The sequence below is a fragment of the Globicephala melas genome, chromosome 2 (genome assembly GCF_963455315.2).
Source record: "Globicephala melas chromosome 2, mGloMel1.2, whole genome shotgun sequence".
Lineage (NCBI taxonomy): Eukaryota > Metazoa > Chordata > Mammalia > Artiodactyla > Delphinidae > Globicephala > Globicephala melas.
In genome coordinates this window covers 134,465,075-134,481,071 of record NC_083315.2, presented here as the reverse complement: position 1 = coordinate 134,481,071, position 15,997 = coordinate 134,465,075, and the positions used below count along the sequence as shown (strand labels likewise).

The 15,997-nt window shown below is 42.0% G+C and overlaps 1 protein-coding gene across 2 annotated transcripts in view; it reads left to right on the top strand.

The window, feature by feature from the left end:
* Positions 1-761: 761 nt before the first annotated feature.
* The window catches only part of SLC35F4 (solute carrier family 35 member F4), a 293,839-nt gene continuing 278,603 nt past the window's right edge, over positions 762-15,997 (top strand). The window contains exon 1 of one of the 2 annotated variants that reach the window (XM_060293630.1): positions 762-803. Coding sequence is in view for 1 of the 2 variants with exons in the window: in XM_060293629.1 (XP_060149612.1) it covers positions 1,084-1,186 (103 nt within the window). In the remaining variant the exon portion in view is untranslated. Of the gene's footprint in view, positions 804-976; positions 1,187-15,997 lie in introns of those variants that run through there. The other variant, XM_060293629.1, reaches the window with a different exon arrangement.

Sequence of the window (15,997 nt, the reverse complement as noted above, 5' to 3'; positions counted from 1 at the left end):
TTTAACCTGGTGCCTCTCTGGCCAAGACAGGAGAGTCACACCTGAGGGGAGGTGTTCACTCTGAACCCACAGCTTCAAGGACGTTCTAGACTCAGGTGGAAGGAATATCTCTGGATTGTAGCTAAAACTTTCCCCCGCCCAGAGATATGTACAGGTTGAAGGGCTTCCCCCGATGTTTTGGCAATAAGAAGAAAATCATTTCTCCTCGGGGCATTTGGAATGGGCAAAATAAACATGCTGTGCACAGCTGCAGCTCCCAAGCCTTTAAAGATTTCACTGGGCGGATGGAGGGTCTGGCCCGACACGGAATGTCAGACTTGGAGGCTTGATCTCTATAAGTATTTGTGTCCACGATACCTGAATAATCACTCCAAGTACCACCTGCTGGGGCCTCATTTTTCTTTTCATTTCTTAAAAAAAAAAAAAAGACTCCCCGTCGTCTAGGCAAGTGGAGAGAACTGATTAACTCCAGGGAACGCTTGCAGATCCGCAGACCCCTGGTGGTGCAGACGCCAAGCGTAGACGAAGCCCTGGGGGCACCCCAAGGTGTCATCTCCCCGAGCGACAGCGTGCACCTCTCACATTAACAGCCCTTGGTTCCGCTTGGGTCTCTCCCATCCCCGGCCCTCCTTCCTGAGCCCTGGCCACCATCTCACCTTCTCCTCTCCTTCCACGCCCTGGACCAAGCGTCCCTTCTGACAGGTGGGGTTGGGGAATGTTTAGTCTTCCGGGAAGGGGTCAACAGGGTTAATGATGAAAGTCCGCGCAGGTGGGGCCGCCCCGGGCAGCGGTGGGTGTCGGAGGTGAGGGGGCGCTGTTCGGGCAGCAGTGCGCGGGGTGGCGGGCGGGAGACCTGCCAGGCTGACAGAGAGGCCGGCCCTAGTGGGGGCCGCTCCGCCGCCGCCGCCGCCGCCGCCGCCGCTGTGATGCGGCGCCGGTGCTGCGCCGGGCGGCGGAGTCAGAGCCTGGGCGCGGGAGCACGAGCTGCAACATCAGCACCGGCGGCGGCACCTGCACCAGCTCCCGGGCCCCGCGCTGCGCTCTCCGACCCGCCGCGCCCGGGGCCGCCGCCCCGTGCTCTCTATGGATGTCAAGGCGGCCCCCAACGGGGTGGCCACCATCGAGGACCGGATCCTGCGGATCACCGGCTACTATGGCTATTACCCGGGTTACTCCAGTCAGAAAAGTAAGATGCCGCGGGGCTGGCTTGCTCCAGGCGCCGGAGGGGTGGGATGCGGGAGGGCGCGCCGTCCGGACACCTGCAGCCCTGCTGGCGTGGCTAAAGCCAATCTCCTGGCAGTGGGGCTACCGGGGCTAAAAGTGTGTCCGCTGTCCTCGGTGCTGAACCATGAGAGAGAACGGGTGTCCGGACTGTTGGCGCCTCGGACTTTGGAAATAGTGGTAGCCTTGGGGGCAGAAGCGCAGAGGGAACCGGGTGAGCGCTCCTGACGGCCGTCGGCCGGCTCACCCCAGCCTTATTCACGACCGAGCAGGCTAACGTGGCCGTTTACTTAGCGAGACTCAGCCCTTGGGGCTGCACTGCCCCAAAGTCCCTACTGGGTGCCAGGCTGCGGGCTGGGCGCTGGGGAGGCTCGGAGGTGGAGCTGGCGGCGGAGGCCGACCCAGACGTGGGTCCCGAAGCCGATGGGTCAGACTGTTCACTCCAGGCTGTTGAGACGTTGCCAGCGCGGGAATTACTCTTGTTAAAATGTTTCTGGGAGGCTGTCCACCTCGGGCAGAGAAGGAACCTGAGGGCTCCGAGTCTGGGAGCTTGGAGCCAGAGACCCGTGAAAAGACTGGGGGCTGGGGTGAGTGAGAAGGGGAGGCGCGACCGGGCCACCCCCGCAGCTGCCCGTCGCACGTCGCGGCTACCGCTGAGCCGGAGCGGGCCGCTCTGCGCGGTCCGCCTTTCTTCCGGCTAAGCGAGGTCATGTGGTGCGGACGCTTTCACGTTTCTGGAGCAGTTTTGCGGAGAGGGCGATGAGGTGCGCTCTACTCTGTCCCTCTCTCCCAACACACGAACCCACTGGCTCTGTTTGCTGGGATTAGTTCTGCCGGCGACCCAAGTGAAGCTCGTTTTACTCTGAATTGGGGGAGTAGCTGCGGCTTAATTCCCATGCAGGTGGGATTTCACTTTTTCTCCATCAATGCATTTCTGTCGCCATAGATGGAGCTTCATTGATGTTTTTGCTGTTATTTTTAACCGGAAGCCTTGGACGCTCCTAGATGCATTTCTGATTGGTATTTTTCTGAGACATTTGAGGTACAATCAACGTTACAGTTTCTCTGAAACGAGTAAACCCTAACACATAGAGGGAAAAACACCTTTTTCCTTGTAACTCCTCCCCCTCCCCCCCCCCCCACCGCTATGCTCCATCCCTATTGAGCTTTCTTCCATGGGCTGTCCTCACACAGATATTTTCTAGTTTAATACTTCATTTGGCTTCAGGAAAGGCCCATTTGATTTGGATGGTTTCTGTCTAGCTGTTTTTAGCATTAGATTACGTTATTCATTTTCCATACAAAAGTAATTATATAGTGTTAGAATTTTCTAGAAAGAAAATAACATGCTGTGGAATGTGGTTTGAAGTCTTTATACTATAGACTCAAAACTTCCTTTTTTTTCCTATTGGCAAAGGCTTTTTGTTTTTAACCCTAGAAACTTAAGCGAAGGCACTAGTATACCATGTAGAGATTACTTAGATTTCACCTTTGAATATTTTAATTAGGAACCATGGGATTTTGGTTGCTTAGAAAATGTAGAAGCTGTCTGTGAGATTACAAGACCCAGGGTAGCATATTATTATAGTTCTTATAACAATGGAACTTTGGTTAATAAAGAGCAAACCAAAAAGAAAACTGGAAAAGTGACATTTTAGAGACATGTTCATATTATCTTTTCATATTTGCTGAAATAGCTTCACACGTTTCATCTGACGTACAATAACTGGACAAAAAGAGGGAAGAGCACAGGTTAAGACAGTAACTGAAGCTAAAAGGGATAAAGATGCATTTGGCATAGTTATTTGTGACGGACTCTTAGCTAACTTCGGGCCACAGAATTCAAACAGTGAAGGCAGAGAATCTCACAAGGACAGAGAATTATGTGATAGTCAAATACCTTTCAAGGTGTTTAAGCTTTCAGAGGTAGAAAGAGATTGCCATTTTGCAGAGAGGCTAGGAGGAGAGAGAGCTGGAAGAGGGCCAGGCAGCTGAGCACCATGAAATAATCCTGCCCTTAATGTAGGCTTCAACTAGTAAACAAACACATTGAAGCAAACCAGTACAATATGGTCAATTGATTTAGCTGTTACCGGGAATGAGCAACAGCTTGGGGGAATTCTGGAAAGATATTTAGGAAAAGGCTGTGGTGAGGAATATGTAATATGTGAAGGCAAGGTGGCTTTCCCGTTTTCTGATGGTCATGTTTGAGACCTCTCTTGATATCAATGCCATTTACTTTTCTAGAGGCAGGTGGGGACTCATCTCTGACAATATGCATTAATGATCAACGTCATGGTAATGTGTCCTGCTGCCACCCCTGCCAATCAGGAAGATGAGTATCTGGCTCAGAACAAATTCTAGTAGTCAGGCTGATGCAAAAAGAAATGTATGTGTACATATATTATGTATGTAAAAGGTGCATACCTATAGAATATACATTGTATACATAAGATATATAAACATGTATAAAAATATATACGCATTATATATAAAAGATATATATACAATCATCTCTATACATTTAGATAGATAGATAGGTACAGAGATGATTAAAGCATTAGTCTAACCTCAAGTTACTTATGGTCTGGTAGGGGAAATAGATTTACTCATTCAACAGGTGCTAATTGAGCACCTCCTATGTGCTGGGAATACATCAGTGAACAAAACAGACGAAAGTATTTTCCTTTTTAGAGCTTAAGTTCTAGTCGGAAGAGACAGACAATAATAAATAAATACATACATAAATAAAGTATTGTATTTCAAGGTGATACCTGCTTCAACAAAAATATCAACAAGAGTTAAAAGGCTAAAAAAAAAAAAAAGAGTTAAAAGGCTAAAAAAGTCTGAGGGGGTAGCAATTGTGGAAATTTTAAATAGGGTGGCCAGGGAAGGCCTCACTGAGGAGGTCACAACTGAGCAAAGACCTGAAGGATGTGAGAGAGTTTGCTGTGTAGACATTGGGAAGAAGTCGTTCCGGGCAAAGGGAACAGCCCATGCAAAGCTCTGAGGTGGAGCATGCCGGGCCTGCTAGAGAAGGAGTGGGGAGGCCTGCATGGCTGAAGTGGGGTAAATAATTGGGCGAGTGGTTGGAGATGAGGACACTATGGATACAGGGGCTCACATGAAGTAGCGCCTTACCGGTCATTGTAAGTCCTTTGGCTTGTACTCAATGAAATTGGGAGCCTTTGCAGGGTTTTGACAGAGGAGTGATGTGACTTGACTTACATTTCAAAAGGATCAACTTGACTGCTCTATTGGGGCAGAGGTGGAAGCAGAGAGACTAGTTAGTATGTCACTGTAATAACCAAGGTGGGAGATGATGGTGGCCTGAACCAGAGGTGTAGCAGTAGCAGAGGTGAGAGGTGGTCAGAGTCTCTATATATTTGAAATTAGATTCTCTATATACTTGAAAGTCTCTATATATCTGAATAGGGTTTCCTGATAGTTGGATATGGTATCTTCAAGAAAGAGAGGAGTAAAAAAGTGATTCCACCTTTTCTAGTTTGACTGGGTTTGAGTTGCCAATGGCTAAAGTGTGGCAAGATTCAAGGCAGAGAAGTTTAGGGAGTCAAGGGGTAAGGATACATCTTGGAAGGTTTAAATGTAATTGGAGACGTAGAATAATCTTGGAGTTCAGAGGAGATGCCTGACTGGAGATATAAATTAGGGATTTTCCAGTATTTGGATGGTTATTTATAGTCTAAGACTAAAGAGATCTCCAAGGAGTCAACGTATATAGAGAAGAGAAGAGGAGAAAGGACTGACTCTGGGGCACTGAGACATTAAGAGGGTGAGAAGAAGAGGGGCATATGATACCCTAGAAGCCAGTGAAGACTTTCAGAGGGAAGAGATTAGCCGAGTCCAATGCTGCTGAAAGGTCTAGAAAATAAAAACTGATAACTGACCATGAATTTGGCAACTGGACATCATTGGCTACCTTGACAGGAACACGTAAGGTGGCAGAAGGTGGATTAGAATGTGCTTAAGCAAGAATTAGAGGGAGGAATTGGAAATGTGAGTATAGACAATTCTTCAATGATTTTTGTGCAAAGGGGGGCAGAGGAAATGGGAGTAGTGGGGTTAAGAAAGTTGTTTTTTTTGTAAGATGGGAGGCAATTGCAGGATGTTTGCATGATCATGAGAATGATTCAATAGAGAAAGAAAAATCAGTGATGTTGGAGCGATAGTGTACCAAAACTAGTGCACAAAGGAAGGGACATCGCTTTAGATAGGAACATGGATATAGGGCAGAAGGTACGGATGAAGGGTCTAGAAGGAGGATAACTGAGATTGTGGGAGTCTGGTGAGATTCTCTTCTGGTTGCTTTCATTTTCTCCAAATAGGAAGCAAGGTCATCAACTGAGAGTGAGGATAAAGGAGGAGGTGGTAGATGTTGGAGGAAAGAGAAGGTGTGAATTGTTCTATGGGGAGAGTAAACGGACTGAGGAAGTACAGCAAAGTTGTCTGGCTGCCTTAAAGGGCACTTTAGTTTCTGGTCAGAAATTTGAAGCGAGACCAGTCAGTAGGTTGTTATGCTCATTGACACTGTGGTGGCGTGGAGCAAGTGAAGAGAAGGATTTAACCAGAGTTTCAGATTATCCAGTGGGTGTAATAATAGCGGCAAGGGAGTAGTGAATGTATGCAAGGAAGGTATTGTAGTGAATGACCATAGCATTTAGAGCTGGTGAATAGAGGAGAGAAAAAAATCGAGATGATTAGGGAGAGTGAAAAGTTGGTAGGATCAATGGATTGGAAATCTCAGTGGGATCAAAGGCTAGTGGGTGGTTAGCTGGGAGATAAGAGGTGATGATCAAAGAGGGTTGTATTACTATAAGAAGTCATTCATTCCATAAGCCAAGTCAAAGGATTAATCCATTTATATTTTACTGTATTCCATTATCAGTATTTTTGGGGTGAGTCTTCTTTTTGTGTTTGTATAAGGAGGCAGTATATTGATGTGTAGTGAATTAAACTCTAGGGGTTTGGAAATTTATTCTGGTTAAACCTGCCAGCAACTTGGCTCTGAGACCTGAGACACCTCTCTGTGGCCATCAGTTTCCTTGTTTGTAAAAAAAAAAAAGAGAAAAGAAAAAGAAAAAGGGTAGAAATCACTGTCTTAGAACAGCATGCAGTAGGTCACTTTGACAGCTTTCAAAAAAGCCCCACCCTCCATGGAGAAATCTCACTCAGTAAAGTCTATTATGTTTACTTCACCTCTCCTCGCCCCGCCTTCCATCTCAGATGGTGGCCAGCTCCCTCTCTTTGTTCTATGCCTTTTGTGCTTGTTGGCCTTCTGTTTTTTTCTATACTCTGCCAGTGACCAGGTTCTGTGGTTATTTTCTATCGGTAGCTGCAAATTTATAGTAAAACTTCTTGTCCTTGCTCTGATCCCAGCTCTGACCATCGTGTTTCCAAAAAGAACTCTACCAACTTCTGGCTCTCTCAATTCTCCAACTATTGCTGTGACTTAGCATTTCCCAAGGTTCCAGACTCAGCTGTCTCCTCTCACTTTATTTTCCCCAAGCAAGTACATTCAGTTTCATGGCTTCACCATCTTCGATGTGTCTGTATTTCTAGGTCCACTTTTTCTGAGCCCAGACCCATATTTCAACTTTCTGCTAGAATTCTTACCTGAGTGTCCCCCTGGCATGTCACACATAAAACTAAATTCATCATTCTGTCCTTAAAATATGGCTTTTCCTTCTTATTATGCTTTTTAGCTTCCAATATCTGTATCTAACCAATTGCTCAGAAACCTGGAGTTATCCTCAAACTCTGCCCTTCCCCCTTCTCCTATATTCAGTTAACAAGTCCTATCTATTTTACCTCACATATGTGCTTTCCATCCCTATTATCACTGCCTTAGTTCTATCCATTGTATCTTTTTTTTAAACATCTTTATTGGAGTATAATTGCTTTACAATGTTGTGTTAGTTTCTGCTGTATAACAAAGTGAATCAGCTATACATATACATATATCCCCATATCTCCTCCCTCTTGAGTCTCCCTCCCACCCTCCCTATCCCACCCCTCTAGGTGGTCACAAAGCACTGAGCTGATCTCCCTGTGCTATGAGGCTGCTTCCCACTAGCTATTTTACATTTGGTAGTGTATATATGTCCATATCCATTGTATCTTTCACCCAATCTCAAATCTTTTTAATCCAGTATGCACACCTTAAGAACATTCAATTCCCTAAAATGCAAATCTTCCTCTCATATCCCTGATCAAATGCCAGGAATAAATCTTCATTTTCTATGGAATAAAGTCCAAATTCCTTAGCATGCCACAATCTGAGCCCAGCTTACATTGTTCTATTTTAGCACATGTTTTCCCCTCTAATTGCCAAAGTAATGCATGCTTAATGCAGAAAATCTGGAAGGCAGAGATGCAAAGAGAGATTAAAAACAAAATTACTTATAATTCTACCAGCCAGAGGTGATTAGTGTTAACATTTTGGCTAACACTACCCTTTCAGTCTATTTTATATCCATAGACCCATGCAGGTGCTGTTTATTTTGTACTGAACATTTCTCTCATTTGTCTATATATTTTAATAAGTGAAATTTAATTCATATATTCCATATATTTAAACACCTTAATCTACTTACATTGTTGAATTTTTCATCCAGTTTTTCTTTTTAATTTCATATCTCACATAGCCTCTGCTAACCCTGAACATAGTCTCATCAAGCTGCTCATTGTTTTAATAACATTCTTGTCCCCATGTTCTTCAGGTCCTCAGTGCCTTTTTACACTATGGCCTGAACGGCTTCCTCTCCCCATGTCTCCTTTTTCACTCTTTGGAAAGCTCCTATTTATCTTTAAAGGCCAAGTTCACATGCGCTGTCCTCTGTAAAGCTTCCTGATTGCCCCAGGCTGGGTTAATCCTCCCTCTGTGCTCCTGTAATACTGTGTACTCACCTCTGCTCCAGCATTTAGCACACTATTTTGGGCTGTTTACTTTTCACAAGACTGCTTCACCCAGGGAGCTTGGGGAGGGAAGGGACTTATCTTTATTTATTTTTATCTTAGGCAAAGTGAAAGTGTACTGGAGTACATTCTGGGTGCTCAATGAAGTTTATTGTACTAATGAATGAATGATTATAGTTTCTGTTGAAGAAATTGGAGAGTTAATTATTGCCACACAGAAAAAGTGTACATGGTGGTAGTGATTGGAGGGAAAGAAAAAATCACCAGCTATGAATGAATTAAACAGATGTGCCTATTCAGAGAATGAGAATAAACCAAATGGTATTTTATGATCACTTTACCTTTGTAACTTCTGCATTTGGGTCCTTATTGCCTTTATAACCTTTTCTGTACTTGAATGGGGAAAAGGCAATTTTTAAAATACAAAATAGTATAAAGTTATTAGAATTCTAAGAAATAAAGTGTGGTCCTTCCCCCCTTGTGAAGTGGTTAGTATTGGTCTTCATGGTACGATATTAATATAACATTTCAGCACTCTAACTGGCATTAAGTTATAAAACTGTCTCATACTAGTGAAATGAATGCAATAAATATTTCTCCCAGTTCATAGTCTTTTTATACCTTGATAATAAGCTTTATGCTTCTTTGTATATGACAGGTAGCATTTTATAAACAGTTATAAATAATTACCATTGATACATAGTAAGAAGTCTTTGTAACATAGTTTTAAACTATAACTTGTAAGGTCTACATTGATACTGAATATCATCGTATATGTTATTGATGTTGCATAATGTAGTTTCTACAATGTTTATTCTGATATGTATTTTTCATTTAAAATATAAATTTATATATAAACTTGATATTTGTATTGTAAAATACTACTGCTACTAATAGCTAACACATGGGTTTAACATTAAGTGTCAGATAAACTTTCTTTAGAAAGCCCATCTAAGACCTGTTTGAGGCCATAAGGTCTAATGCAAAGACCACAAGTCCCTGCTCTGCTACTTGCTAGACTTTTAAACTCGCATAAGTAACTTAACCTCTCAGATCAAAAGTTTTGTTCCTGTAAAATGGAAATAGTAATAGTTGCATCACAGGTCATTGGGAGGGTTATATAAGATAACATATATAAAATGTCTGATACAACGCGCAGTTCAGTATATGGAAGCTGTTGTGATCATGGAGGAAACCAGTTGAATCGGCTTCATGATTTCAAAAAGGCTTGCTCACTTTTTTCTTGTAAGTAAATGGTTTACCACTTACATTTTTTTCCTATCCAATGTTGTACTCTGAATTGTTATTGAAAATTGTGTTACAGCAATGTTAAAGATAATTTACAAATTATCCAAGTCTGCAATGGTTTTTATTTTGCCATTAGAAGGTTGCCTTCTACTTCTTACCACTTTCTGGCTTACCTGGATCGCCCCTGGGAATAGGTTAAAATGGGCTGGAGCCATTTGTGATGAGATTATTCCCAATGGGCTGATCCAAAATAGAGGAGACAAATCTAGGGCTTATGGGTGACAAGATGGGTCTGCATATCTGGAGGTGCAGATACCCAGACATCAAAGTAGAGAAAAGCGCAGGGGTTGGGGGAGGGATGTGGACAAATTGGGGGAGGGAGTGGGGGAGGGGAAGGGTGAAATCCCAGCTGAAGATGAGTAGCATGGGATGAGGTGGGTTTATACAGGATTGGGAGGGCAAATAGGTGGAGAAGAAGCGAAGGCTGATAATTAATTGGGGACTAGTCTGCTGGAAGTTTCATTGTTCCTTTTTACATGTGGAGTCTTTTTATTTTTATTTTTTCAAAAGTGAATAGCCTTTTGTTTCCTAGTTATGGTTAAATCCTTAAACTCCTGTGATTTCCTGTGCCCCGTTACATGTGGAGTCTTAAAGGGGCAGTTGCTTTTCGGTCTATTTATTATAGTGGTGAACATTACAGATAGGATATTTTAAATTCTAGTTTTAAAAATACGTCATTATGATATAAACACATTTACATAGTCTTCGAAGTTATAATTCTGTTATGTTATGAAGTATTTAACTACTTAAAGACACAGAATAATATAGAGAAAAAGGAAAATAATCCTGTCACTGTAACATGACTACCGTTATTTTGGTTAATTTCCTTCCAATCTTCGTAATGCACGTAGGGCTTCACTTCTTGATTTATTGACAAATATAAACTAGAGTGTAGTCATAATTCTGATATATACAATTTTGTGCCCAGCTTCTTTCCCACTTGACATTTTAGGATAAGCATTTTTCATTTTGTTGCATTCGTCTGCTTGCAGAGCCTGGAATTAGATTCCCTTTCAGAGATCTTGGCTTAAAGAATTTGGGCAAGCTGGTTCTCAGTTCTTTGAGACTAAATGAAATGGAGAGACCTGGAGTGTTAGTGAGGGCTTGTTTGGTTTCTTATCACAGGGTTCCACTTGAACTGGCTTAAGCAAAAATGGAAGTGATTGAAACGATACTGTGAGTCTTCCATGGATTTTAAGGCCAGGGATTAGGTGGGATAAGCGTCAGGTCCCGGACTGTTGTAGGGAAGATAGGAAGCCCTCTTTCTCTGCCTTTCATCTCTTTTTTTTTCTGGCATATGTTCTCCATTCTTGTCTCTTGCTGCAGACTGGCTTTCTCTATTCCTTGTCCAAATGGTTGAAAATAGCCTCTGCAAGCAGTTCCAATGTTTACATGTCCTCTATTCAAGAGAGCAGACAGATTGAGCAAGAATCTCTTCTAAATCCAGATTCCCAGGGAAAGGGACTCTTTGGCCCAATTTGTGTCAAGTGTACACTCTCGATCCTATTGACTGTGGTGGTCTGGGGCAGGGTCAAGTTATGCCATCACGGCTGCCAGAGGCTTTCTCCTGTAACCCTACTGACAGTAGGGCAAGAGGTAGTTTCCAGAGAAAAGGAGTGATTGGCTGGACAGTCAATAGCTATTTGGTTCACTGAGCTTTGCATAAACAGTTTTTCATATTAAATCATAGGCTTCAATCAAGATCCAATCTTTCTTCTGGTCTGATAGTCCTTATAATGTACCTACATAATATCTAGTGAGGTTATAGATAGTGTATTCCTAAACTGAGAAAATCCAAGTGTTTGTTTCGAGTATAAGTCCCTAAGGAGTTCTGTTTAAAAGTACTCAATAGCACTGCAGACTGCTTATTAAGTTTTATTGAAGTGCTGCTGGTTACATCAAAATTGGAAGACGTATTTCTTTTCCTGGGTCGGATAGGGCAACACACCAGTTCCTTCAGACTCAAGGTATAGTAACTGAGGGTGACATTTAACATTGTATACTTTAAACAGGGATTGAAAATTACAGTATTCTGCAGTCTGGGATTTTCTATATTTAGTTCTGGGCTAATGCCAAGGTGGCACTACTGAGGGTCAGTAATGGTTTTATGGTTCTGAAAACCACACATACTAAGAAATCTTTATCTCTTGTGAAGCTAAGATTCCTAAGGGTGGTAGAGCCTGCACGTTTTTGCTGCTGATGCCTTGCTCCAAGTCACGTGACTTTGGTATCTATCTTGCATTTTTGTTCACACCCATGTTTTACATTGGCATTCTGGAGGAAAGATCCAGATCGGATGAGCCGGGAACCATTTGGAGCACCGTCTTCCCTGCTGGAGTAATGGTGGCAGATGCTAAAGAAGCAATATATACATCTAAAATGAATTATTATTTCTCAGGGACATTTTAGAACAAATCTATTTAGAAGTTGAGAACTTTTTATTTCTCCTTAATTAAAAAAAATTGTGAGTGCTTCAAGTGGGAGCTTCTTGTCTTTCTCCTTTCTAGTCCACATCCACAGAGCAGTCACTGTGATATTTTAGAAACATTAATTGGATCATGCCATTCCTCTGGTTAAAGTCTTCAAGGGCTTCTCATATTTCTTTGGAAAACTATAAAAGCCTAAACCTAGCCTACATGGTCCTACGTGGTTGGCTTCTTCTGGTGGCATCACGCTTGCATGCCCATGTGATGCTCTGGTCATGCTGGCACGTTCTCCAGGTCCTTTCCTTCCTCCAGGCTGATGAACAAGCTCTTCGCTCTTCCTGGTGCTGTCACCTGGCTGGCTCCTCACCAGCCCTCAAGTCTCATATTAAGTGCCACTGCCTCAGGCTTCCAGCTTTGCACCTCTCCCATCTCATGTACTTTTCCTTTATAGCACTTACTGCAAACTGTGATTGCAATTTATGTTGATTCTTGTGACTGATCAATGTCTTTCCTGCCTGCTACTCGCTTAGCTCCATAAGGGAAGGGATGGATCTGTTTTGTTCAGCACTATGTACCCAGCACACAGAACAGTACCTGAACACCCCATAAATATTTGCTGAGGGATTAAATCTTGTTAAAAATTTAGAATAGGGCTTCCCTGGTGGCGCAGTGGTTGAGAGTCTGCCGGCCGATGCAGGGGACACGGGTTCGTGCCCCGGTCTGGGAAGATCCCACATGCCGTGGAGCGGCTGGGCCCGTGAGCCATGGCCGCTGAGCCTGCGCGTCCGGAGCCTGTGCTCTGCAACGGGAGAGGCCACAACAGTGAGAGGCCTACATACAGAAAAAAAAAAAAAAAAAAAAATTTAGAGTAGACTTAAGAAACCCCCAACATTTTATTTCGAATGATTTTAGACTTACAGGAAAGCTGCAAAGATAATTAACAATGTTTCTGTTCACCCCTCACCCAGTTTCCCCTATTATTATTATTTTATATTACCAATGTGTATTTGTCAGAACTAAGAAACCACTATTGGTACATTACCATTAATTAAACTCTAGGCTTTATTTGGACTTCACCAGTTTTAAGGTTTGCCTGCTGTTCCAGGATCCAAACCAGTGTACTCTATTGCACTTAGTTGTCATGTTTCTTAAGTAGGTTTTTAATGAACTGAACTTGAAAAGATCATTTCAATTCTATAGGAACTTCCTGGCCATTTTTTTAGGGCTTGGGTCAGATCACGTTTGAAATTTTAATTACTGGTTTTCAAGGTAACATGAATTGGATTAAATTCATGTTAGAAATGACCTGTGACTTGACATGGTAATTACGTACTATTTTAGAGGATTGTTCTATAGTGTAGAACACTTGTTTTTAATGTTTCTGCCTTTTAACATTTTAGAGGAACATAGGCATTTTTGAAAATCTAAATAAAACTATAAATTACTCCCCCCATGTACATATACACCAAATATTTTCATGCAGTTCATTTTATTACACTGGAAATTTATTATTTCGTAGGAACACGCTATAAAAGTGATAATTCCAATGAGTCATATCTGTTTTTCTATTTTATGAGAATGTATGTGAAATTTGATGGTAATATCTGGAAAAATTGAAATAATTAAAATTGTTAACTAAAATGAATTTCAGTTTTATTCAGTTTTCAAAAGTGGATTTTAGTGAGAAAGCTCTCATAGTTTGGATTGAATAAGAAGCTGAAAATTTGGGGTGGTCTTAGGCATGAGAATATGCAGCTCATCTTTGATATTCAGTTTACTGCAACTTGGTTAAAATATTAACACTTTCTAAAAACTCTGACTTACAAGGATACGAGGTAGCAAATGAAATTAGAGACCCCATAGCTTATTTGGCAGGGAAAGGTGGATTTGTATCAAGAAACTTCTTGAAGACTCTTCAAGTTGAATTAATGTCACATCATTTCATTCCTACGCAAGTCACTGAGGTCATCTTTGAGGCAAGATCTGCATCATCCATGCTGTCTTTGTCAGCAAAAAAAGAATGATGAATCCATATTTCATTTTAAGTTTGTCTAAGCAGAATTCGTCTTCAAATATATCTTGCAGTGTATCTAGGTACTTCCAGATTGTTTGTCTGCACAGACATTTTATGACATATCACTCTGTATCCTTATTTTCCTGAGGAGCTCTATTTCCAAAAGACCTTGTGGTTTTCAGCTGCATTATAATAATGACTTTAAGGCTTTCAATGAAAAATTGTATCATTTTTGGCCGCACAGCATGCGGGATCTCAGTTCCCCGACCAGGGGTCGAACCCGCACCCCCTGCAGAGGAAGCACAGAGTGTTAACCACTAGACCACCAGGAAAGTCCCCCAAAATTGTATCATGTTCATATCCATAAAGTAAGCAAAGTGAAGAATGAAGTTCTCCTTATTGAACAACTAAGGATGGGCTTCACATTTTTTTCCTCAAGGTGATACAAATGTCCTTCAAAGATTTCAAGTCAAGATTTCTGAAAAGATATTAGCTTCAAAGTAGTCAAAGAGAAGTCCACATTCTCTTCACTGGCTCTGATGGAATTGACTTTCAAGGTAATAGAAAAGGTTTCTTGTTGGATCATTGGCAATATTTTAGGTTACTACATGCAGCAAGTTACACTGATATGCAAAGCTACTCTCATCACCAAAGCAGTACAACCTACTTTCCTCCCCATATGCAGTTTGTTTGACATTACAAACGTTCATGTTTCCTAAAAAGCTCACAGAATAGGTGTTCTCCTTAGGTGACACTCATCTACATATAATAGAAAATCAGGAGTTGTGAGATATGCAGTCATTTGCTAAAGGGAAATAGCATAGCTGCCAGTATCTCCAATGTTTGCACCAAAATTATGGCAAAAGAGCAAGTTTTGAGAGGAACTTTATTTGATAAAGGCACTGCTCCCATTTTTATCCCCTGACACAGACCACAAACTAGTTTATCCTTTCCCAGGGCAGACTGGTTCCCAAGGTCTCCCCAGGATGAATTTTAGAAAATTATTTATTTGTTTGAGTATAGTTGTTTTACAATGTTGTGTTAGTTTCTGCTGTACAACGAAGTGAATCAGCTATATATATACATATATCTGCTCCCTCTTGGACCTCCCTCCCACTCTCCCTCCCCAATCCCACCCATCTAGGTCATCACAGAGCACTGAGCTGAGCTCCCTGTGCTATACAGCAGGTTTCCACCAGCCATCTATTGATATTTTACACATAGTAGTGTATATATGTCAATCCTAATCTCCTGTTTGTCCCACCCTCCGCTTCCGCCTCTGTGTCCACATATCTGTTCTCTACATCTGTGTCTCTATTCCTGCCCTGCAAATAGGTGCACCTGTACCATTTTTCTAGATTCCAAATTTATGCGTTAATATATGATATTTGTATTTCTCTTTCTGACTTACTTCACTTTGTATGACAGTCTCTAGGTCCATCCACGTCTCTGCAAATGTCACAATTTCGTTCCTTTTTATGGCTGAGTAATATTCCATGGTATATATGTACCACATCTTCTTTATCCATTCATCTGTTGATGGACTTTTAGGTTGCTTCTATGTCCTGGCTATTGTAAATAGTGCTGCAATGAACATTGTGGTGCATGTGTCTTTTTGAATTATGGTTTTCTCAGGGTATATACCCAGTAGTGGGATTGCTGGGTCGTATGGTAGTTCTATTTTCAGTATTTTTAAGGAACCTCTGTACTGTTCTCCATAGTGGCTGTATCAATTTACATTCCCACCAACAGTGTGAGAGGGTTCCCGTTTCTCCATACCCTCTCCAGCATTTATTGTTTGTAGATTTTCTGATGATGGCAATTCTGACCAGAGTGAGGTGATACTCCATGGTAGTTTTGATTTGCATTTCTTTAATAATTAGTGGTGTTGAGCATCTTTTCATGTGCCTCTTGGCCATCTGTATGTCTCCTTTGGAGAAATGTCTATTTAGACCTTCTGCCCACTTTTTTTTTTTTAACATCTTTATTGGAGTATAATTGCTTTACAATGGTGTGTTAGTTTCTGCTGTATAACAAAGTGAATCAGCTATACATATACATATATCCCCATATCTCCTCCCTCTTGCGTCTC